Source organism: Tauraco erythrolophus, chromosome 13 (genome assembly GCF_009769465.1).
Source record: "Tauraco erythrolophus isolate bTauEry1 chromosome 13, bTauEry1.pri, whole genome shotgun sequence".
NCBI lineage: Eukaryota > Metazoa > Chordata > Aves > Musophagiformes > Musophagidae > Tauraco > Tauraco erythrolophus.
Window position 1 is genome coordinate 17,891,650 of NC_141477.1, and position 25,077 is coordinate 17,916,726.

The window sequence follows — 25,077 nt, forward strand, 5'->3', positions numbered from 1 at the left end:
TATGGCAGCCCAGTCTGCTTCGTAGTAGCAGCTATTCAATCTTCCGTTTCGTGCTCATTGGAAGACTCTGGGAGAAGCAACTCTGTAGTGAAATCCAGTTTTCTTTCAAGTGACCTCAACTTTTCTGAGAAAAGCTCTGGTCCTCATCTAGTAAGACCCCTTTCTTGCATGTAGGACCCTCGGGGAAGTGCTGCCTTTGTCAAGGGACCCAGCCATGCCCACCTTCTCCTGCCTCTCAGCTGTTCTCCGTTTTTTGTCCTGTATCTGTCTGACTTGGTTCATGCAGGTTGCAAGATCTCTGGGGCAAGACATTTTTACCTTTCTCTGTGTGTAGTGTGCTGTATGAGCACGCAGCTCAACACAGGCTTTTTATTGTTACAGCAGTGTGAGCTTGAGGTTTCACTGGTTTGGGAAATGCTTGTCTTCTGTACATCTTCATCCCAGCAACCCATCTGTCCTGCTAACAGAAGGGGCAGCTACCAATACAAGACAGATATTTCCTATGGAAAACTATTGAGAGAATGAACATATACTATTTTTTTCCAAATATATCCATTGAACTTATCTAAACACCCTGGCAAGTCTTTTTTCCATCTTCCTATTTCAAGACCTACTGCAAAGCAAGAAGGTCATGGAAATTTGGAAGCCCCAGATAAAGCTAGTCTTGCTTTATGCAAGTGGATGTTTCATCTGCTGTACCTGCTAGCCAGATTTCTGCTCGCTCTGGCTCTGAAACTGTCCACCTGGCTGCAGGGAGGAGGAATTCAACTCCAGGTCTTCTCTGAAGATGGAAATTACGTAGTGAAGGAATGAACAAAAAGGAGATAAATTTCACCTGACGTAGCCATCTAAAAGCAATAGTCTGAGTTTTAGGCATCTTAGTTCCCTGCAAAGTCATGAGACAGATGTGCACCTTCAGACTTACCCCACGCTACAGCCAGTGACATCGTTCTCTGAGGGTGTCTGTCTCCTCTCTTTCTCTGCACTGGCTCCAAAGGGAGCTTTATGTGATGAGTTCTGCAGGCACTGCTTTGTAGTTGGTTAAATGATGTCAGCTTGTGTAAGAGGCTGATTTGGTGTGTAGGATTTCAAGTTTTACAAAGCAGCTAAAGCTAACATCCTAACTGGTAAGGGACCTGGCAAGAAAGGACTTCAGCCATCTGTAAAATCCCAAGATACTCACTTGATACCTACAAAGAACGTAGCGCAAGGCAGAGAGATCCCTTGACTTACTGCATTATTCTGGATTTATATTTTTTCAACTTACCTTGGCAGCTACTCAGTAGCCTTCTGTTAGCAAGCACAGCTGTGGCACAGCCCAACTTGAAACTTGGAAGCCTTTTATCCCCTTGGGAGGCCCTCAAGAAAGGCAGGGAAGCCTCCTCCGCTGGTCGGCGATCTGTCGGATGTATGCCTGCCCCGAGGGAGCACGCACAGGCCGGAGCAGTGGCCGTGTCTCTCAGAGTTCACACCTTAAAAGTCGTTGCTTGCTGATGGAGAAAGGTGATGCTTCACTCCTGAAGCTGCCCTAAGCTTTGTAACCACCCGAACCGCCTTGCACCTTGGTGTGGACTTGATGCAGCCGTTGCTGGGGTGCTGACGGCGCTGGCAGGTGGTGCGTGCCGTGATCCAGAGGAACCAGCCTGCATCCCATCTCAGTGGGAGCTGCTGCTTCAGTTTCTTGGGCAGAGGGGAGTGGAGAACAGCAGTGTTTCACCTTGTACTTTCTTTCTCCACATTTCTCCAACCTGTTCCAGATTGCTCTCTCTGTTTTTATTGTCTTGGCCATTTTTTTTTCTTTGGTGTGTTCTTTAATGTTGGATGGATTTTTTTTCTTTCTTTCTTTTTTTCTTAATAATTTAATGTGATTTTTTTAGTTTGCTTGGGCAATCTCAGGCTCTGGCCAGGACTAGGCAGTTTACCAGCTGACTCCCTCTGTGGGTGGGGTGGGGGCACATCACGAGACTTTTGCTTTTTTCCTGTCTTCATCTGTTGGTAGGACAACTTGTACCCACTGTCTGGGGATGGCACAGAGGGGCTTGAAGGAAACAAATAAACAGGTAAGAGTTTTCTTGCTTTCTATTTCTTCTCTTCACACGAACTGAGGACTACAGCACCCAGATTCCACGGATTTAATGTATCTGGGATTGATTCTTCCTCCACTGGTATCAGTAGAGTTAAAGGAAAACAAATGAAATGGTTTTGTCTCGGCTCCTAAAATGATTCCTGGTCAACATGCTGTGTTTGAAGGATGAGCACTGTACATGGGGGTGAAATTCCCCACCCCGCTGAGCGGCGAGGCGTTGGCATCCTTCAGCCCCAAATAAATATTTTGAGCCTGATGTTCACTTGCTTTAAAGCATCAAGAGCTCTTACTGACAGGGTCTCGACCTCCTGACAACTAGGCATTTTGGAATTATATGTATTACAAATAAGCTTTTTTTTAGTCCTTGTGGTATCCTTTTAAAAAGCAAAAAAAACAACACAACAAAACCAAAACACAATTACATTTTTGCCGCTTCCTTCTCTGCTGCTCCGGTGGTTATAAAGCAGGAATACTTGACTTGGAACAGCGCAACATGCAAATTTTAATTAACAAACCAGCCTCTCTCCTCACTTCAATATGCAGATTCAATCTGTAATTCCAGCTAGGTTGTGATGAGAGGAGGATACTGGATCACTTTTGGTTTATTCCTTTGCATGTTTACTGGGATTCCCTTTTGTGCTTTACTACATCTTACATTTTGAGAGTCAATGCAGTAAAGGCACATTCGTGTCCTCCGAGCTGGGCGGCTCCGAAGGGACACGGTGCCAGCAGATGGCAGCAGGCAAATCCAGCCTCGGGGAAAGGCTGGGCAAGCAGAGAAGACAAAAGTCTTCTGGCAAAGACTTCCCCAGCAAAGGGTCTGTGGAAGTCAGGAGAATTTGTTCCTCCCTAAGCCTCTGATGGAGTTGGCTCAGATGAATTGTTTCTTAATTGAGTGTCCTTGTTTTCACTGAAAGACTAGAGAGAGAGTTTTAATAGGTAAGACCAGTTGCACGTTGAGGTGCTCTCCTGAGGAGGGCCATCAGGGACTGGCTCACAGTCCGCCTGTTCACAGATAACTGGAGGATCTGGACAAAAGGGTTGTGCATGTGAATTTTCTTTTCAACAACAAGAACAAAAAAATAATCAAGGAATGTCTTCAAAGCAATTTGATGATGTGTGTTTTTCCGTAGATCTCTCTCAGGGCGAATTGTCGGAGGAGTCTGGTGGTTCTTCACTCTCATCATTATCTCTTCCTACACTGCTAATCTTGCTGCCTTCCTTACGGTGGAAAGGATGGTTTCTCCCATAGAGAGCGCAGAGGACCTGGCTAAACAAACCGAAATAGCCTACGGCACTTTGGATTCAGGCTCAACCAAAGAATTCTTTAGAGTAAGTCCGTTAAATCTCCGTTAGAGCTTTTCTAAACTGTAAGTGCCTAATATATGGTTTTCAGTCATTTGTTTTTACCCAACTGTAATAACTGTTCTGGTGAAGGCTGCTTCTGCAATCAGGACAGGCCTGAGTGCAGATTTTAATATCAAAAGGCATTTTATCAAAAATAGGTAGTTTTGCTCAATGTGAACCATCTCAGGATGGAAAACCTGACCTCCGCTATCACAGGAAGGGTATTTTTAGTACCAGTTTCAGAACCTCGGTCTGGTGAGCAATAATGCAGTCGTTAGCGCAATATTTAGCAAAGAAAACTCTTGGAGGAGTGATGCTCTTGACCTACTTGCTCCGTTTGCCCAGCTGGCAGCCGCTAATGCCATCCGACATCGGTGTTCACTTGCCAGAATGAGAAGGGGGATGGGAGGCACGCGGTGCTGTTCATTTCTGTAGGGTGCATTGATTGCTGCAGTTGTTGTTGCTGTGTCTTCATTGCTCACCAGTGTCTGGCTGTGGCTGTACCAAGCAGTCAGGGGTGAAACTTTTGTGCCCCAGAACACTGGTGCGTACACTGGGAGTATACACTTTTATTTAAGATCATCCTTTCTCCACTTGCCAAGCCACAAGCTGAGCTGCAGAGAGCATGGTGAGGGTCATTAAAAACTCTAAATATGACCGCAGACCACTTTTATGTGTCTAAAAACGTTGCGACCTGAAAAGCTCTTATTTCTGGCCTTTCCAAGGGTGAACTGAAATGCCCAGCCCTTGCAGGGAGCTCGTGGTTCTCGCTCAGCAGTGCCAATCAGATGCCATTCAAACCAACATTTTTTTTTGTACAGAAAAGTGGTCAGTGCTGCAGGACTAATTATTGCCTGTCACACATACTGACCAGGTGCAAGTGTGAGGGAGGGAGACAAAAAAAAACCTTGCTGCTGTAGGCTGATGAAATACTGAGGGCTCCTTGAATAAATACTGAGGGCTCCTTGAATTTGCTTAAAATTTCAGTGCATGACCACGCACGTACGTGTACATATAAATCTGATGTAAAGGTGGAAGCGAATGGAAGGGTTTTTTATGAAGCTTTTGTACTCTGCCTTACTTATGTGTAATGTCTTTATACAAAAACAGATACTCAGTAGTTCTTAATTAACTGTGGTGGCTGGTACGTTACAATGGCTTCTGTTGTATTAAAGTCCTGTGAGATAAACAGTGACCTTATGAGGGTGACGTGACCGTGTAAAAATTTGGATTCTGTTTAATTGTCAGCCTGAGGCAGTATTATCTGCACAGCAAAAATGAGTTGGGTGAACCTGTCAGAAGAGGCAGCACAACTTGATTAGAAATATTGGTGCTGATAACAGTCACTATACTGTTCTTAGGGCGAAAAAAATATTCTTTTGAATATCTTGTTACCTTTAATACAGAAAGAGGGATTGAGTGGGGGTGTTTCTTCATTTCGTTAATAGTTTGACATAACAAGGAAATCACTTCTCACCCAGAGATCAAAGGAATGAGTGTTTCGTGTGAGAGGATACAAAGTCTAGTAAATGTATGAATACTTTGTTGTGCTGTTAATAGTCTTGAGATGAGCTGTGACTCTCTCCTGGTGCTGGAGAAAGCAGGGCTGGAAATGAGGATGATCTGTCAGGAGCTGCCAGCTCCGTCAGGCAGGGAGAGGAGTCAGATGGGGAAGGAGGAGAGCAGAGCCTCAGTAGTGGTGGAGCGGGGCGTAACGCCTGCTCTGGGTGATCCGGATGGGCCAAGTGGGAAGGAGAATGAGCCCTAAGTGGTGCTTCTCTCTCCTCGGTGTTCTCAAGGCACACAACATAATTTCAGTTGTATTAACTTTTGCAGAGTAATTAATTTGAATAGAGTGATGCAGCCATGAAACTGTTGTAATTAGAGTCTTCTTCAGTTGATTTGAGAAGGGCAAAAGCTTTGCCTTAGGTTAAATGCATATGTTCACATAAATACTTCATTGTACAGTCTTTATTAGCTACTTAATAAGATGGTAATGATGGCTGAAACTTGAAATAACTCTTAGAGGACCCTTGGTTCCTGAGCGCCTGCTGCACTGACTATGCCTGGCTCTGTGGTTTGGGATATTTTTCTCCCTGTAAGCTCTTTTCTCACTACTACTAGAGCATCAGTGGGAGTGACAGTGGTCTGAGTCAGAAAAAACAGTGAGTTCTCCTGGGTACAGTGTGATGCTTGTTCCCTCTGTGAGGGGAATATCCTCGTCCACCCATTCCCCACCAGTATTTAACCAATTCAAGCAACAGTTGACTGAGTAGGTCAGGATCATCTGCCCAGTGAGAAAGGAAGCTTCTAACGGAGGGGATGGCTACCTGAGCAAGTTAATGCCATCCTTACTTACACTGATTGCCCGTGTGTATGTACGCACGCTCTGGCTGTGGCATGTGAGAGGTAGCTAAACCTTCCCTGGAGCTGGGAGAGATTACCTAGCTATGAGCAGGAGGTCAGCACATGTGCAGAGGCACCAAGAACAGTGACTTCACACAGGAGGTGCAGGACAGAGTCTCTCCAAGATCCCATAGAGCAGCTTGTACGGATATATCTCTTCCTAGAGCTGTAAAGGTAAAACGTTTCTCAAACAAAGCTATTAGTTAGATATTGATCTTAATGGCTGCTGTTGGCCAGTGAAAGGTGCCAGACTGACAGCAGGAAGCAGGAGTTGCCTCCTAACGCGTCATAGAGGGACCACACATAAATGAGCTTCAGACACCCACCGTCTTGCCTGCTCCTTTAGAGCCTTCAGTCCGTGGCTCCTTTCTGCCAACCCCATTCCCAACGAGAATCACTTCTGAAGGTTTCTTTTACAGTGATACCTATCTGCTAGAAACTGGACCGATACCAGCGCCTCGCTTCAGATGAACAGATGGTAATGACTTTCAGCCACTTCAGACCTGGGCAGACTCCAGCAAGTGACCTATTTTATAGCATTGGCTGTTTCCCTAAATGCCACAATGTCTCCTAGATAGACCCTATCACAACTATGTAGATTAAAGCTCGATACTGTTTTGCTGTTTCAAGCGCACACAGTGACTGCCGTTGGCATGACATTGCTCTCACAGTTACAACAAGAGAATGGATTTTTTTTAACAGTTTCACAGCAGGCACTACTCTCACTCCTCACTTGTTGGTGACTCTCTGCATCCGGGCATTTGTATCCCCAGTGTATCTTAAAATTCAGGAGCCTTCCTGTATTTTCAGGGTTGTTGCCTGTTTCTGCTCAGAAACATTTTACATTTTGCACTAATTAGCTCATAAAGGCATTTAAATGGCAATCAATAGATTACATCAATTCCCTTTTGGCTTTCAAAGGGCACTCATCCATATTGAAAAGGAAAAGAAAGAACCTCTCCTTAGATATTTGTTAACATACAGTCTCAGATTAAGGACTCCAAAATACCTCTCTCTCTTTCTTGAAAACTGGCAAAGGCCTGTAGTAGAAAGCAATTTCAGATCACTAAGCTACTACTTTTAAGGATGTATCTGTTAGAATTAACATCTTCTAGGATATTCAATTAAAGCTTCAGCATATCTGAGCAGCGCATCAAATCAATATAACACCATTTAATACAAATTCAGCACTGAACCAAATACCACAGTCTAATCTGTTTCAGACCTCCAATATTCATATATTAAAAAGGCATGACCTTTATAACCAATTAGTAATTCTTATGTAAACTTGGCTGTATTTAAACTTCAGTAGAAGCAGAACATGTTTCTAGACATTTAGAAATATAAATTGCTCTTGAAATTCTGGTGGTTTCTTTTAATTGATAGCAGATATCTGTGTTAAGAGGCTTCTGTAAAATAACTTGCAAAGTATGCGTTTGACCATTGACAAACACAGCTGACCCTTTGCTACATTTCACTGAAAACTTGAAATTCCAGAAGTTGTCCTTGAAATTGATTTGATGTGACAAGACTTTATAGGTTTCAATATTGAGGCGGGTAACATTTAGCAAGATCTTGCATTAGGTCCTTCTCCTTTTGTGGGAAATGGAAGGCGGCTCGTATCACACCATTACCACTGTAGTTCCTCGCTGTTAACTAAAACTAAGAGGACAAAGGAGACCTCAAAGGACTGATAGTTTATTGTAGAGCTTTGTATTTTTCTCAGCAATGGTTTCAAAGATATCTCTGACAAAACGACTCTGCTATCCAATGGCTCCCCAGTGCCTCAGATGAAATAACTTGCTGCTCTGAAGTCAGTTCCCACTTTTTCTCTTGGAAATGGCGTTAATTGCCAGGCCAGTTAGGAGTTTCAGTAGAAAGGCCAAAGATCCTTTGTACATGATAGTTCCTGCTCTTACAGTTGGTTGCTCCTACCTGGCACTGATGTTCATGAGTATTGGATAGAGAGTTTGACACTGACATTGCTTCTGCTGTCGATAAAGACTTCAGGCTCAGTGCCTGGAGAAGTCAAACAGGCTGACAGCCTTCAAGCACAGCTTAGATACTTCAGATATTATTTTCAGGAATTTTTTGCAACATGGCATGAAATTCACAGCTAAGGCTGAAGTCTCCATCACTTCAGGACACATGGGAGTGATGGTTGACTTGAGGACACCGAGGAGACTGTGCATGCTTTCCTTGTGCCTCCTGTGTGAAGGCTTCACTTCTCATCGCACTTGGATAGCCTGCCCAGACACTTCAGTAATATTTTGCTCTTAATTAATGTTTTACAAGAAGGCAGTACTGTTCTTTTATGCCTTTATGTGTGCATTCAGCACTTGAAATTCCTCTTTATCAATTTTCTCAAAAAGTGGTTCCTTTCAAACCGGGTTCAGATGTGAGGCCTTTCTGGACTTCATATATACATAAAATACGATATAAAAGTACAGTTTTTAGGACATAGGAAGTCATGTTAAGGATGGTCCCTAAGACAGTCCCCCCTTTACTCAAGTCTGAATAGTTCAGCAAGAGCAGACAGAAAAGCACGGGATGCTCTGGCAAGAGGCACTGTGTTTCTGTCTGCAGCTCTGGTTGCCCATGCTGAGGAAAGGTGCTTTGACATGGAAACAGGTGCAAGAAAAGGCATGTGAATATGGAAGGAGACTGGTGAGGTATCTCTTGAAAAGAACTTTAAGTACAACTTGTTTAGCTGGTAAAACTAAGGCTGATACAGAAAATGATTTGTTACAAAGAGAAAAAACCACCAGACAGATAAGCACCAAAGGAGAAAATAAACATTTATCTGAAAAAGCAGCGAAAAAATAAATGAACAGGTTGACCCCAAATTCCTTGGAAATTAACAAAAGCATTCGTTAAACCCATCAAAAGCGTTTTGAAATACCTTCCACTAAAAACGCTTTGGGTAACTAAACCCCTCTCTCCCGTTGAGGCAGTGCTTTATAACGGGCAGTGCGAGGTGGGGCTGCAGTGGCACCGGGGGCACTGGCAGGTGCCTCCTGGCTCCAAAGAGCAAACTGCCGCTGGATCCCACCCCAGCCAGCGCCGTGCAGAGAGGACTCCATGTTACAGTCCCTCCGGGGGCGCTGGGTACGGGCAGGCTGTGACCAATGAGGCTGGACCCATGGGCGGGCAGCCAGGCAGGAGGTCAGTGCCATCCCAGAGCCATTCAGGAGAGAGGGCGGAATAATGACCGTGATGCCTTCTGAAGCACTGGCATATTACGCCCAGTTCTAAGATAAAGAGCTCATTGCTTTCCTCTGATGATAAGGTTGTGTGGAGACAAGAGGTAAGGGAAATAAATTCTACCAGCAAGCAGTTTAGGTAAGGAAAAGCCTTGAATTATGAACCAGTAGCTGCCATGTGATTTTTATGCATTCTGTGCAATCAAACGATATTGAGATCATCATTAGAGCCTATTAAAAACACCGCAGTGAACTCTCTGCACACAGCACTAAGAGCTTCATCTGTAGTTAAACTCTTTGATTTTTAATTTCAAAATTTATTTCGCTAGTGAAGATGAAGGACTTGTTTCGAGCACAGCATTCATACAAATGATTTGCTTTTGCCTTTGGATAAAACTGTGATTAGCAGTTTTAAGCTTTCTGCGTTCTTGGCATCGCACAAAACAACACAGTCATCATAACAAATGCTTGACAAAAACATTAAAGTGTGATTGTATTTATGGACTTTAAAGAAGAGAACATCACAGAAAAGTGATAGCTTCAAATACGAGCTGTGTAGATTTTTGATAGGCAACACGTTAGCAATTAAGCAGAAAAATTACTGTGGTTTAACTGTTTTTCAGCACAGAAAGTGTGAAAAACTTTTTCGCTCGTATATTCTCTCTCCCTTCCCTGTTTGATATAGGTGGAGGTGTGCACAGATATTAAAAGGTGAATGTATGTTTGCAGAGAGATCACAGGCTCCCCATTGCATGGATGATAGATGGTCTGCTTGGGGGGGTGGGTATCTCTTAATCTGTTGAACCTCCTTTCTCTGCCACATGGCTAACAGGCATTTTTAAAGAGAGCAGGAAATCAAATGTGACATAATTACAAAAGAAATGGTTTCCCGTGAAGTGATCTAATGCCTTTAAGCCTATGGATCGGAGAGAAAAATGTGTCCTTACGGGAACTAAAATTAACAGCTCATCCATCATCTGCCCCATGGAAAGGAAACGTTCGGATGGAACCGAGGTTAAGGTGACTGAACCGTTTTACTAATTTCAGCAGACAGGCCAGGATTCCAGAAGCTTTGAGTCAACACTTAATTACAAACACTGGAATAAATCTCTCCTTTAGCTGCAATATGATTTTTAAGGTCCCTTCCAGCCCAGCCCATTTGATGATTCTACGATTAGTCGATCAGCTCCACTTGTGTTCATGGTTTAGGCTTTCCAGCTCACCCATGTCTCGATACTGCCCAGGAGTCAGTCTCCGCAGGGCAGCGGGGGTGCCAGCTGTGCCGTAGGGGTGAGCGTTTTCCTTGGGTCGGGCAGCGCGTGCGGACGCAGCCCCTGGGGAAGGCTGGCACAGCAGCCAGCAGTGGGTTAACGCCGGAACTATGTCTGCACCAGGGCAGCAAGCAGAGAGCGCCTCGGGGAAAAATCACTTGCTGTTTGAATGCTCTACTTTTTGGAGAGCAGCTCCATGATAATGATAATGACATTGCTCAAGACAGCGAGGACCCTGGTTTTTCAAGTCTCTCCTACTTTACGTAATGCTGCTGTGTCACATTAATACGTGCTTGTTAGGGATTCATTTAAAATACATGGGTGCTGATAAATTACTCACAGCACTGCTACTGTTACTTTTGCATAATTAGGAAATACATGAAGGTTTAGAAACTCTAATGATGTGAATATGAAACATCCCTTCTTGCAGTCCGCTGGGATTTCTCCATCATTGCCTGTGTATTGGCCTGTTCTGTCTGGAGCTGAAAACTCACTCATTAGACCTGACAGCGTTCAGATCGTGTGCTGGAAACGCCATTCTCTGTTAATTTATTGCGGGCCAAATCCAGAGCAGGGCTGGTGTGCTGCTCCGTTGCCCAGACAAGACTACTCTGCTGAATATGTCACTGCTGGGAAGATGCTCCTTAGCCTGAAGGCTGACGTCATCCCTCCCTCTCGTGCTGCCTCCTGCTCCGCGGGCAGACAGACAGACAGACATGCTCGCACAGCACGGCCTTGCCAATCCCCCGCGGTGCCACCCAGCCCCTGGCGTCTCCCCACGCGCTTCCTCGGGGCGAGCGCTCGCTGAGCGCTGGCTCTGGCCGTGAATCACGAGAGGGTTTATGAAGACAGCTTGTCTCTTGGTAAAGACTTTCATTTTAATTTCCCCATCAGTATTGCAGTGAGGAGGAATGGACGGCAGCGATAAAGTGAGGCGATGAATATAGGCGTAGTCTGAAGTTCAGTGTTGTGCCAGGAAAGGACGTCTTAAAATCTTGATTTATCTTCTGCTACTCAGACTGTTAGTGACATGTCAGCGATGTCTAGTTACAGCCAGAGTGACTCTCTGCTTGTCTGTTTGTATGAGTGGAGCTCGCTCCAGAAGAGATGTCTGTTAAAGCAGCTGCAGCACAGTACCTGCCTGCTGCCAAAGCTCACGTTTTCAAAATGACCATAGAATCACAGAATCATGGAATGGTTTGGATGGGAAGGGACCTTCAAGATCATCTAGTTCCAATCCCCCTGCCGTGGGCAGGGACACCTTCCACTACACCAGGTTGCTCAAAGCCCCATCCAACCTGGCCTTGGACACCTCCAGGGATGGGGCATCCACAACTTCTCTGGGCAACCTGTTTCAATGTTTCACCACCCTCATTGGAAATAATTTCTTCCTTATATCTAATTTAAATCTCCCCTCTTTCAGTTTAAAGCCGTTGTCCTTTGTCCTGTCACTACACGCCCTTGTAAAAAGCCCCTCTCCAGCTTTCTTGTAAGCCATGATCCACAGGAAAACTCTTACAACATTTTATTATTTTTCTAGGATTAAGTTTCTTCTGTAATCAAGCCACTATGTATAGCAGGTGTGGAAAAACTGTAGTGTTGCTGAAGCCTGGAGGATTTTTTTGCAGGCTGCCTGTGTGTGCTGCTCTGCCTTTGACCCTCCTTCCCCTCCACCGACTCCTCCATGAGCCCTGCTGGGCTCCCACGCCTGCTCCGGACAGGGGAGCAGTACTGCCGGTGGGTTGGGAGGGCTGTGTCCGAAAGACGGTAACTGTCCTCACGGCCCCTGAACAGGGCTTGTCTGAACCTCGACTTAGGGGATCCCAGAGGAAAGCGGGCAGCCCTGGGGTTCGGGGGCCTGATCCTTCAGCTCTCTGGGCTGCAGATGCCCCAACTGGGAAAGGAAAATGCCATTTCTAAAGCAGAAGTTCTAATGTCATTCATTTGATCAACAAACCAACGTGACAATGTCTCCCATCATGAACTTGACTGTGAAATATTATCCACCAGTTCACCCTTTCTTTTATGTTTACACATAGGTTATCAAAGATTTTTCTATTCCTACAAATGTATAGACTAGTTTATGCACACATGCTTGAACCTTGCTTGTCTGTGGCACCCCACAAATTCATAACCTCGGGTAGAGTTTGGTAGATTTGGGGGTTGGCCTTGCTAAAAGAGAAATGCCCTGTGCACACTCATGGCAGCTGACCTACTTTCTTCTGAGAATGTAGTAAAAGCAAGAGGTTCATGTAATGATGAGATTGATTTTTCTGTCCATATAGGTAAGTAAATTGCTGGCATCACAAGTTATCTGTGGCTAAAAGCTGTGACATTGATCTATCAGACTTTGCCCTATGACCTTCAGTAAATGACATCTCTGCTTTTGTGTCCACACTTGGCAAAGGGGACTAATGGTGCCCTCTGGCCTTTGTGAGACCTATTTTTTCCTTCTCAGTAAAGCGCTTGGAAATCTCAGGCAGAAGGACCTTACTAATAATATTTATCATGTTCTTATTATTAATGTAGCATCGTTAAGCCAACCTCCAGGTGCTCCAGAGCCGGCACTGGGCTGGGGGCTCCGACCACTGTTCCTCCCTCTTCCCAGTGGCAGTGGTGACGGGTGACTTGGCGTCAGGCTTGCGGGGAAGCAGAAAGGCATCAAATCAAAGGCTTATCCAGAAGACCAAGACAGTGGTAGCCACTCCGTTGCAGTTTGCCATACTGAAAGTCCAAGAAAAAACCAATAGATCTCAAAGCGATCCCCAAGCCAGGCGACAGCAGTGGTACCAAGGCAATCTTCTGGCGTTTTTGCACTCCTGTTTAGTAACTTGCTTTTTAATGGTTCATAAGCTACTGGATTCATTAGCTGCTGTAGAAGAGCTAATTGCACACGCGGAAGAAAAGCAATGAGTGATGATAATGAAGCTGAGGTTCACACTTAACTACCTAAGTTCATATCAGCGAGGCGTGCATCTATATAAAGGCAGCATGTATTATTCAGATTAAATACCTGCACTGTTTTTAGTACAGACCTTTGTGTTTTGTATCAGCAACATCTGTCTGACTTAAGACTATAAATTTCCCGTGTTAAAGAGCTATAAAGTGGTCATAGAGCTGGTGTAGCAGAGGAGTGTGTTAACTCTGCTGCTTTAGGTCCTTTATCGATGTCTCTGCCTACCTTTGTGTGCGTGCCGTGGTCAGGATGCTCTGTCTGCTTTGCGCTTCTCGCTCCCATTGGCTTCGCTTCCTTGTTGGATTTATTGCATTTCGGTGTATGCTGGCCTCCTCCAAAGCACATTAAAGTTTACATAGCCTGGACCCAGCCCAGAGACCAGGCAACTGTAACTGGCTTCCTTCTGGGTCTTCTCCCTCTCCACTATGCCCGTTCCATTTCTTACACTGATATTGCCCAGCATGAAACATTCTCCTGTTCTTCCTTATAGCCCAGCTCCTGGCTTACTGGGGAGTAATTACTCTCTCTTCTCCCTCTTTTTTTTTTTTAAGCTTGTTTGTAGCTCTCTCATTTTTGAAGACAGAGGTAAAAAATCTATCATCAGTATAACCTAAAATTTTAAACATACAGAGTAAAAAGGGGAGAATATATAAAGGGATTTTAAAAGTGAAATTGATTTGAGTGAATTTGGCTCGTGACTGGATGATCAACAATAATCACCTATAAGAGAACATTTTGAGCTTGACCACTGGGAAATAATTTCCTAGTACTTGTGATAAGAAACAAAGGACCGTTTTGGTGATTATAGTAATATATCCCAACAGGGTGCATGAGACGGGCACTTTGAAGACCTGCAGGTTGCGGAGAACGTGACAGAGAGGGCAAAACGTTCTAAAATAGGCAAAGGGCATCCCTGTGATGTACTTCAGCAATAGAGGAAAATGCTGTTCCTTTCAAACACGATAGCTTCACGGCTGCTCGGTAGTGGAGGAGGTGACGCAATGTCACTTTCTGCAGAAGCAGGAGACAGATGTCTGCAGAGGGGGAAAGGTAATTCGGTCAATGGGAGAAGGCTTCAGTCACCGAGATATTTTAGAGCTAAATTTAACCAATGTCAAGGAATCGTCCCAGATGTGCTGGGTTTTGCAATATATCTCTGGGCGGTTTGGGATGTGCAAAAGTGAAGCCAAGACATCAGCTGGAGCCAGGTTTGCAGGTGCTGCGTTTTTGTGGTTGTCGTTGAATGGATCAAAGGAATAACTGCAAGTGAGAAGCAAAGCTGCCTCCTTCCCACTGCCCGTAACACACTCCCAGCCCCGTCCAGCTGCGCTTGCGGGTGCTGTGGCACGCTGTGGGTTTGTCGGATTTTTCATTTCGGTGCTGGAGCCAGCCACACATCAAAACTAGGAGAATTATTAGAATGAAAGACAGTGTTAAAATTGTGCACTGACAGAATTGGCACCTTCTTTTAAAATGAAGGTGTTGCTACCCAGAAGCAACGTGTGTTTAAGTACTGGTTAGTACTGGGCCAAGTGAAGTAACCCCTCAGCATGAGAGCTGCTGGCTCTGCTGACACCAAAGGGAGCTGCCTACACCCGTTCCTGAGGTGTGTGTGGCTCATACTTCTGCATAAACATCTCCAAATAAAAAAAAAAGCCAGCACTATTGACATAGCAAAGGCCAGCTCTATTTATATCTGCAGTAAGGCTGCGATAATGAAAAGACGCTTTAATGTGTCCCAAGGCCTAGATGAAACACTGAAAATGTTGCTTTTAAGAAAAAAATGATAATAATATCCCCTTGAAATCCCGACGAATGTGTGTGACGGACTTCTTGAGAGCAATATCAAAGGAATGAAATAGGAGTTGCAGAGCATAGGGAGTTACTGCAGTTAGGGGCTTTGAATTGGTTTAAATCTTTGCTTTTAAGCTTTTTTTTCTAAATATCTCTTTAAAAGTAACACTTTAATGAGAGGGAAAATGTTTTACTGCCGCTGAAATTTAGTAGCAGCACAGATCTGTCAGACCGTTCCTTATTTTGGAGTGTAAATCCTTTCCCTGTGGTTGCACCCGCTGTCTGGCCCCTCTCACGGGTGTCGGGCTCGGGGGGGGCACACAGGCACTGAGGGGTTGCGAGAGGCAGCGTGAACCTCTGCAGAGGGGGACAGATGGGTGAAAATGTTCTTTCAGCACAGGATTTGCAGCTTTATAGTTAGAAAGGAAAGAAATTTTCCTTTTCTGAAAGTCTTTTAGGGGCTTCTGGGTGTTTTTTGAGGCAATTGGAAAAGTGGAAAAAGGAAAATATTTACTCAAAATGCCGTCTTTCGTTTCATCTCGCTGCATCTTTGACCAACTTTAGTCAACTGGTTGTTTTGTGTCGTTGAGCAGGCATAAAATACAGCTCCCGGGGCATAAGCGCCCTGGAGCACTTCTGAGCAGGTTTACAGGTCTCACAGCTCCTCTGGTGGCACTTCCTTCCTCTAAGAAGCCTCATCATAAATCGTTATTTTGGCCTCATTATGAATTTAGGGTGCAAAGGGCAGTGCTAACCGAGCAGGATGCAGCGGCCAGAGCCCATCACCTCCCCGGTCCCCACTGCTGGAACATCCATGGGTCCTCACCCAGACTGCCCCAGCCAGGCTCTGGCCCCTCCAAAACCTAACACGTGCCTGATGCGTTTTATTTTAACCTTTCCCAGTCAATATCTGCTGTGTTCATTTCTAGTTTGCATTTTTGTCTACTTCTACTAGATCAGACTGCTGTACTTATTTAGTTAATTTGCTAATAACAAGGTATTGTGAAAACTCCACTTGGCAGAAGAAGAGGTGGGCAGTGATCATATAGAAATGTACTGATTTTTGTTAGCCACATCATCCAGAAGAGTTAAATGAAGGGAGCAAACTGTGAAGCCTAGGCTATCTGTTAAAGTTGAAAAGAGATCGAGTTTTGAGTCGTGGAATTTGTTTTTTTGAAGTATGAATGATGATATTCACCCTTTGCCCTTGGAGCAGGGAACGTGCTTTGTTTGGACCATTTGCAGCCCGGAGCATGCTGTTGGCACTCATCAGATAACTGTTATTATTAACAATGCACAGATGTATTGGCAATTGCTTTTAGGTAGTCAGGCCAGCTGGAAAGAGTATGAAAGAACTTATTAAAGACAGATATTCCGGTGTGAGTTAGAAGATGAAAAGGAAAAGAAATTCTGGTTTATCTGTGTAATTAAAGGCACACTCTGCAGAGGAAAACAAGCAAAAGCGTACGTAGTGCATACAGTTTTCGAAGGCTAACCACTTTAGCTTGCTGAGAGATAGAGTAAAGCTGTATTTTTACATCTTTTGTCCCTTAGATGCCCGTTTGCAAATATAAATAGGCAGGTGCGTTATTTATGTTAAAAGAAGATGAAGGTTGTAAGAACAAGCACCTTGAAACAAGGGAATTGCCATTATCATAGAATCATAGAATCATAGAATCATAGAATCATAGAATCATAGAATGGTTTGGGTTGGAAGGGACCTTCAAGATCATCTAGTTCCAACCCCCCTGCCACATGCAGGGACACCTTCCACTTGATCAGGTTGCTCAAAGCCTCATCCAACCTGGCCTTGAATAAATCCAGGGATGGGACATCCACAGCTTCTCTGGGCAACCTGTTCCAGTGCCTCACCACCCTCATTTTAAAAAATTTCTTCGCCGGGCAGCGAGCACATGCTCCCAGGTTGTTCAGTCTTTGCTGTCGTGGAGGGAAGCCAGGCAAACGCCCTGGTTCCTTCTTTTACCTGTGTAAGGACCATTTTGGGCCCCAGTTGTATCCCCTTTCCTCCCACCCCTTCTTTGGAGCCGTACAGCGTGGCTTTAGCCAAGAAGCGCTCAGCTGAAATCCCTCTTGCTTGTTTTCCGCAGCCCAGCACCCAGCCAGCTCCCAAGGAAGCCACACTGTGTTATTGTCTCTCTGATTTCCTATTGTCGACTGGGCTGATTTTAATTGGTTTGTATTTTCAGTTGTTTTTCAGCTCATTAGGAAGGATAATTAAAACAAAATCTTGCCCTCCGTGCTCTGCTCCATCCATCGCAGCGACACTAGCTGAGCATGTTAATCTGCAGAAGGGTGAAGGCAGGGCTCGCTCCCTCTGAAATGTTTGGAGGCTGGTGGTTAAGCATCACATTATTCAAAAGACATTAAATTGTCCTGAATGAGGAGGAAGCAGGTCTCAATCATCAAAATGATGGACATTAACAGTCTTCTGCCACAGGTTTGTTAAATCTGAACTAGATTTAGCTGCTGCCTGCCTCATTCCCATTCTGCAAGGAAAGCTGTGGACAGGAAACAGGCAAGGAGTAGGAGGCATAAATTCAAGATACCCACAGCTTGGACCAAAAGCCTTATATAAATCCTTTGGATTTCTAGACTCTGGAGAAATACAGTTGGCATTACTGCCTTCTGTCGACCAAGCAGGAAAGTTTAACCGGTAGTCCAGGATACGAACGCTTAAGAGTCTGGAGGTGGCTTTAAGATCTGAGGGTGGTTTAAATGTTACCGGGGGAAGAGGGAGAAGGGGAAGTTACACATTTCTCAACATTTCCAGGTTTAGAAAAACCTGTATGCTGTGCTAGAGGCTGTTAGGATTGGCTCAGTCTCAAAATGAGGAAAATAGGGAAAAAAATATACATACATGACACGCAAGCAGTTAACCAGCAATTTTTTTCAGCTTATTGCTAATATTTGTGTTGCTATCTTTTAGGAAAATGTGCAACTGAATTTTGAAAGTTTGGCTATTGATTCATAAAGGATTTTGTAATTACTGTTTATATCCCTGATACCAGCATCACTATTAGAAACCACTAGAGCTGTCCTGGTCTCCCATATCATAGATCTGCCATCACTGCTGTGAAAAGCAGGCTCCTGCCTTGCTGGGAACTTGTAATAAATAAATGTCGGCGTTTCCTAGCCTGGAGTTAGCGCAGAAACCAATGCTGAGGATTCGTGCGAAGAGGAGAGGCTGCTTCTGCCTCTGTTGGCCGTGATGGAGGGGCTGGAATTGATCATCCTGCCTCTGGTCCAGCAGCAGAGCCGCGTGCAGGCGGATAAACCCCCGGCAGAGCAGGAACCGAGGCGCTGGGACGGGCACGCACCGTTTCTCATTCTGACTGCCGAGGGCTGCCAATTACACAGCAATTACTATCACAAACCTCTGAGACATGTTTCCCCAACCAATTTATGGTTTGCTCATTGTTCAGGAGGCCACGTGTCTCTCCCTGAGCTACCTTGACTTTTTTATTTGTTGGCCTTCATCAGTTAATTGTGCGTCTCAGCCGACTAAGCCCAAGTTGCTCAGTCTTGTGCCCTTGCCAACGTGGCTCTTCATGTCCCTGCTCTCGTCTCTCCTAGAGGTCAAAAATAGCCGTCTACGAGAAAATGTGGTCGTACATGAAGTCGGCCGAGCCCTCGGTGTTCACCAAAACGACGGCGGACGGGGTGGCGAGGGTGCGGAAGTCGAAGGGGAAGTTTGCCTTCCTGCTGGAGTCGACGATGAACGAGTACATCGAGCAGCGCAAGCCCTGCGACACCATGAAAGTTGGCGGCAACCTGGATTCCAAGGGCTATGGTGTAGCAACCCCCAAAGGCTCAGCATTAAGGTGGGTGGAATAATATAACAATATCCATGTTGTTATAGTATTCCACCTACCCTGATGTATTGTGTTGTCATTTTCTTTCTTGTGGATTTTGAGGTAACTTTAAAGTTTAAAATCTTCAATATTCCATGGAGTTAAATAAGACGGTAAATTATGGTTTCGTTTATTTAATGCATCCATTTTTTTAGTGTTCTCTTCGTGTTGTCCTTTCTGATTGTTTGTTGCTGTTTTAATTTTACAGTTCAATGGCTTTTTCAATTTAAATGGTAAAAGCCGAGTTAACCTGCCATATGTGACGAATGTTAACTGCATGATGTGGTGTTCTTGTTACTTTTTTTCTCAAAGACGGTTTCCCCATCCCGCACACTTCAGTTTTGAGCAAATGTTATCCTCCATGCCACCTTCCAATATTTAACCCTGTATTTGCTGTACAGACATTTTGATAGCTCCACGTTCTGTGAAATTTTAGCCAATTTGTCCTCTTGTGCTCCTTTTTTTATACGTTACGATTTCCTAAGCATTTGTGCATTTTTTCTTACAAGTTATGTTTTATCGTTTCAAGAAATGCTGTTAACCTGGCAGTATTAAAACTGAATGAGCAAGGCCTCTTGGACAAATTGAAAAACAAATGGTGGTACGACAAAGGAGAGTGCGGCAGCGGGGGAGGTGACTCCAAGGTCAGCCTCAATGTCACCACAATCGGGTACCTTAGCAAAGAGTAATCGGCAAGGCTGTTATTTTACTTCTCAAGAAAAAAAAAAAAAAAGAAAAAAAATATTAAAACCATTTGAGTAATTGTGGTGGGGAAAAAAAAAAGCCATTTGCTTGCCCAGTAGCTCTTTCAAAGAAATGTTCTTGTTTAATGTCATCAGCAGGCTTGGTCAAGCTTGGAAACCGTATTTGACTAACAGATAGAAAGTCCAGTATTGGTGGGACCTACGCAGAGCAAATCAGTGCTTGTAACTGTACAAGAAACCAGTGATGGCATCTGGCTGCCGTACTGACCCCTGAGGACAAGGCTTCGGTCCTCCTTCATCATTGAGCCGTGATGTAGAGTGGTTTTCCAGAGGTTTTTATTTCATCGGGGTCAGCTGTGCCAGCACAGACCTGGAGGGAGAGGGTCCCCTTCTCCTCTGCTTTTTTGGGGAGGGGTCAAGTGAACCAGTACCAGCACGTGCTGCTTTACTGGCCTGAACTGGTGCCACCGGAGCCCCTGGGAGGAAGCCTGGTCTCCAGAGAAGAGCCGCTCGAGTGGGTCTGTAGCTCCCGGAGACAAAGGGTGGCTGCTACTCTAGTCGCAGCATGGGATGAGGGTACGAGTCAAGCAACGATCGTAGCAAAGATATAATGTTAAGCAGAGATGGGAGTCACCCATTAATGGTAAAATAATAGCAATAATGGTGATTTGTAAGAGACTAGAGCTTGCAACAGGCGAAGCTGAAACGAGAGAGAGGTTCTGTGCAACAGGCAAGCGAATCGATGCACTAAACTGGAAATGAATCCTAAGGAAAGAGGTTTTGGCAGTGTTGCCTATATTCAGACGTCACCTTTGGTACGCCAGAGACCAGTCTCTGCACACAGCTGTGCGGGAGCACTGCCTCTGTGTTTACTGTGCTTTTGAAACAGATGTGGATCAGAATCCTAGCTCCAGTGGGAGCAGCAGCAAAGCTGTCCCTGCCTTCCGCTGAGCTGAGGCTTCCCTCGGTCTTTCAGAGTTGCTTTCTCAAAGTTGCTTTAATGAGCTTTTGTGTCGCAGAAGTTAACTAGTGTGCTTTCATATTGCCAACTTTACCCTGTAAAACTGGCGATTTTTGCAGTCTTTAACCTGGTGAGGAGAAGATGTAGCTGGAATAGGCCGAGTAGTATTGGTCACGTCGGGTACAGGAATCACCAAGAAAATTAATTTAAAATACATTGTTATACTGAAAAGTACTGAGATTAATTTTCATAGTGACACTCTCCTATAGCTAGTAAAACCAGTTCCTTAAGGAACAATAACTCCTAATCTCTCTTATAAAAATGCTTCAGCTTTGGTCTAAAATCAATAATAACAGTATTTTTAGTAAACTGCAGTTTCAGACAATTACTGCAAATTACTGCTGCGTTCTATTAATAAGAGTTGCTTACAGTTGGCTACATAGGAAATTACACAGCTACTCATCTCTGATGTTAGCAAAAGCCACGGTGTAATAACAAAGGAAGGAAAAGCTCTGGAATTCAGGTTTGTTCAATAACTGGAGGTCTGCAGTGCTCAGCAGCAGCCTGGCGACGAGCGGGAGCTTTTTTATGGTTTTTAGCTCTGCTGCTCATCCTTCACGCAACGTTTTTATATAATGTTACACTTACCAGTATATTAAATGTTTAATATTCTCCTGGGATCAAGCACCGCATTGTCTAATGCTGCCTCCGTGAAAGAAAACTCTTTGTACAAACCAGCTTCAATGAACTTCATTGCTTCGAGTTCATTGAATCAAACCCAGCCAACTAGTGCTTACAGCTCTAAGGAAACTGAAAAGGATTTTTAAAATGGTCATAATTAGGGCAGAGCCTTCCTTCTGTTTTTCCTTGTGCTGAAAGACCTTTTAGAAAGAGCGATTCCATCCATTAGCAAGCCCTTGGCCCTGGCCAGAGAATGGTGAGAGAGTGGAGTGAGGTGTGCCGTGATGCCGTGGAGAAGTAACCAGTGATGAGGGAGGGGGAGCAAACACGATGACGCGTGTTTTGCTCTTTTAGTCTGTAAATTACAAAGTGCTATCTTTCTGCAGTTTGTCATAACACACTGTGATGAAGGAGTACTTGTTTGTTTGACCTATAGATGTCAGCTCCTGGGGGCACGGCTCCGCCAGCAGAAGACCCCAGGGAGGAGAACGTGGGTCTGAGAAGACTTCCCACAAAAGTCTTCCTCCTAAGCTAGAGGAGATGGGGAAGGGATTAGTTGTTGTTTCTAGAGATGTTGTAACTCAAAGGACTTTTATGTTATGAAGTGGCTCTACTTTTGAGGTAGCATTTCACAGATGCCTTCCCTGAGCACACACCCCCTGTTGTCGGCCACTACCGCCCAGCTCAGGCTGTGCCCCGGCCCCGCAGGAGCCCTGCTGAGCGCCAGGGAAGGCAAGCACCAGTGCTGCCCTCCGGGCACTACAGCCCCAACAGTCTCACTGGCCTCCCTCTCCTCACCTCCGTCCTCCCACCAGAAGCCTGAGTTGCCCTTATCATCTCATCCCATCTCTCCAGTTAATTGTTTATATGAACACGGCTTCATTTATAGAGCGTTTCAGAGGAGTCACTTCAAAACTGTTCTTTTTTTCCCTTTTCCATTAAAGGAGGTGGTAGCTGGGGGGAATCAGAGAGGACGGGGTGGTGAAGGTGCCTCGGGTGGAGATGCAGACCTTGCACCCCGTCACACAGGGTGGCACGGGGACCATTACTCACTCCGGGCAGCTCTCTCTACCGACTGAGCTGACAGATCACCTCTCTCAGCTTGGCCAGTAGAGACCCAGCCTTGGGAAATCGCTGCCCCGAGTTTGTAATCAGCCGCTTCCTACGTACTGCCGAGCTGTGCGTAGCGGTGAGTTGTAGCAGACTGATGGCGCCAGTTTCTTAAGCTGAATTCCTCTATGCTATCTGATATTCCAGCTTGCGCTGAAAGCCGGAGGTAAGTACACAGCCTGTTTGCTTGTGCCGGTGCCCATCGTACCAGAACACCACCCAGAACGTGCCCTCCCGTGATCATCCTCCCTGTGGTTTAGTGTGCAGTTCGCCTGTGCTTGGAGAGGAATGATTCCGAGTTCACCTCTTGTTATCATATCTTCATCGCCGTTGGAAAATTACGCAGTGACTTCATATTTCACGAGGATTTTGAGTCTTGCAGCGGGAAGAAGAAAAGGTATCCGATTGACTTTCTGCAAGTTTTCTGATCAATTTGGTTGCGCAGACTGTAAGGTTAGTCCTGTGAGCATCCCGTGCTCCTGGGGTCCACTTGTAATTTAAGACTAAAAAGATGGTGCTGTTTTAATGAGATTGCTTTAATGGCCTCAGCTGACATATGTCTCATTTTCAGTGCTACCAGTATATGCCAGCGCTGGTGTGGAGCAGAGGGTGCCAGTCTGCCCTGCAGTATCTTAGCTGTGGGTGCTGCCCTGGCGAAGAGCGTTATCCCATTTCAGTAGTGGCCCTTGTCTAAGAAGTCCAAAGGAACATGCTCCATCCATATGTAATTTGTGATGCATATGTGTGGGCCGACTTGGCTGGTGCAGACATTCTGGTACGTGCATCAAAATTTGTTCACTTAGCTCTCCTAAATGAGCATGGATTTAGTTTCATCTGTTGGATTCATGGCAAGATTATACCATCTTCAAATTCTCTTGTACATGTGAGCTGAGTTCTCAATCGTGAGAGAATGCAAAACAGCAGTTATAAAAAAAACATATTCCAGGAAATATGTTACAGTGTATTATGAGTTTGGAAACTAATTATTTTGTTTATTACACAATCCTATCATCTCAGAGCTGAGTGATGGCTGAATAGGAATTTAACAAGAAATAGACAAAAGGGGATGGAGACAGCAGTAGCAGGCTGAGTGACTTAAGTGAAACTAATTATTCTGTTGCGTAGGAACAATTTTCTGCTAAGATAAACTTCTATAATTCTGCTGTTGATACATTTCTTGTATTCTCATACCTTCACGGTAACATTTAATGGCATCCAACACAGAAGGAGACTGTTCGAATGCAGCATCTCACCAACTTCACGTGCCAAGATTCCTTGCTAAATATTTGACTCAATTTCTTTAATATATTCTTTTTTAGGCTGATATCTCTTTTGGAGTACATCTGTGAAATGACATGCGATGTGATACTACTTCATTTTTCAGTTGTTTCTCTTTAATCGTAGGATTGCTTTTCCAGTGTGCTAGTTGAGTTCTGCCCTCAGAGCCATGCTCCATAAAGCATCGCATTCCCGAGCCTTTCCAAGCTGCGAGCGTGGCCACTAGCAGATGGGATTTGTTCCCCCATTTCTCTGGGCTATTTTGCTTCGATACATTTTCAGCACAGCCGTTAGCATTTGCAGCATAATTTTTTTAAGTGGCATATTTTTAGAAGAAATCTGTTATGCATTATTTTAGATGATACCTGACATCTAAAGAGCACCGCTGCCAACCGTGTTGTGCTTTAAAGAGAACATTTGGGGAAATGGCTATCTTAAAAAGATGCAGCACAATTTATTTGAGCAATTTGTTTGAAATGATGTTCATCAGCATGAATTGACTTGCCACTCATTCTATAGGCCTGGGTTATGAGCTGGAAAAAGATAAAATGGCTGGTCAGAGCCGATGATAGCAGCACAGAGCTAATTCATGCTCAGAGCTAGGAAAGTAATATGAAATTATTGTATTGTGCAAATTAGTGACAAAGCAAAATACTACTTCAATAAGAAGATATCAGAATATTTGTTTAATTGACAGCTATTACTTTATAGCATATTAGGAAATAATACTGTGTATGTTTTGTGCCAATAATGAACTCTTAATGCTCTAGGAGTTCATCGGAGCATCTCACTTAGAGCGTTGCCAAGAAGGGCAGAGAGCCTTTGCGGAAACATCTGTGCTGTTGTGCAGATTGTTTGAGGGTATTTTCCTGGGAATGTAGCCAGGAGACTCAGACCGAGAATTTGGGGCGAGCAGGTTGTCCAGGCTGGGAAGGAGCTGGTGGAGTCAGAGCTGGTGTCTAAGAGTTGGGAGCCGTTTTGTTTTACCTTTATAACCTTTAGCATCATGGGGACTGGCTTTGGTGCCGTGATGAAGCTGGACCTGAGTGTTCCACGAAAGGCGCGTGTGCAGCGTTAACGGCGGCAGAGCCGGGTCCCTTGCTGCGTCCTGCCTCTGTGGCCACCAGAAAGCTTAGAGAAAGACTTGTGACTCGTGCACTCATTTGGATAATACCTGTGGTGCTTAACAGGTAATTCCCATAAATTGCTTGCATGAGTCATTTATCCTGCATTGTAAGTGTCAGTATGAAAACAGTCGAGGCAGAGCTTGGGGCTGGAAAAGGAAAAAGGAAAACCAGCAGCTGAAAGCAGGACTCAGCAGCAGGAGCAGGGCCCTTCCTTTGAACATCTCCCTTGGGGTCTGGGCTTGGCTGTTTCCTCCTTAATGGTAACTGCTGTCACTTCACAT

At 44.8% G+C, this 25,077-nt stretch overlaps 1 protein-coding gene across 5 annotated transcripts in view; it reads left to right on the forward strand.

Annotated features, from left to right (window-relative positions):
• The window catches only part of GRIA3 (glutamate ionotropic receptor AMPA type subunit 3), a 153,348-nt gene that overhangs the window by 115,524 nt on the left and 12,747 nt on the right, over positions 1 to 25,077 (forward strand). For 3 of the 5 annotated variants that reach the window (XM_086619427.1, XM_086619429.1, XM_086619430.1), the window contains 3 exons: positions 3,220 to 3,418; positions 18,658 to 18,905; positions 19,465 to 19,579. In XM_086619427.1, coding sequence (XP_086475553.1) covers positions 3,220 to 3,418; positions 18,658 to 18,905; positions 19,465 to 19,579 — 562 coding nt within the window. The remainder of the gene's footprint in view (positions 1 to 3,219; positions 3,419 to 18,657; positions 18,906 to 19,464; positions 19,580 to 25,077) is intronic. The other 2 variants (XM_086619426.1, XM_086619428.1) reach the window with 1 other exon arrangement.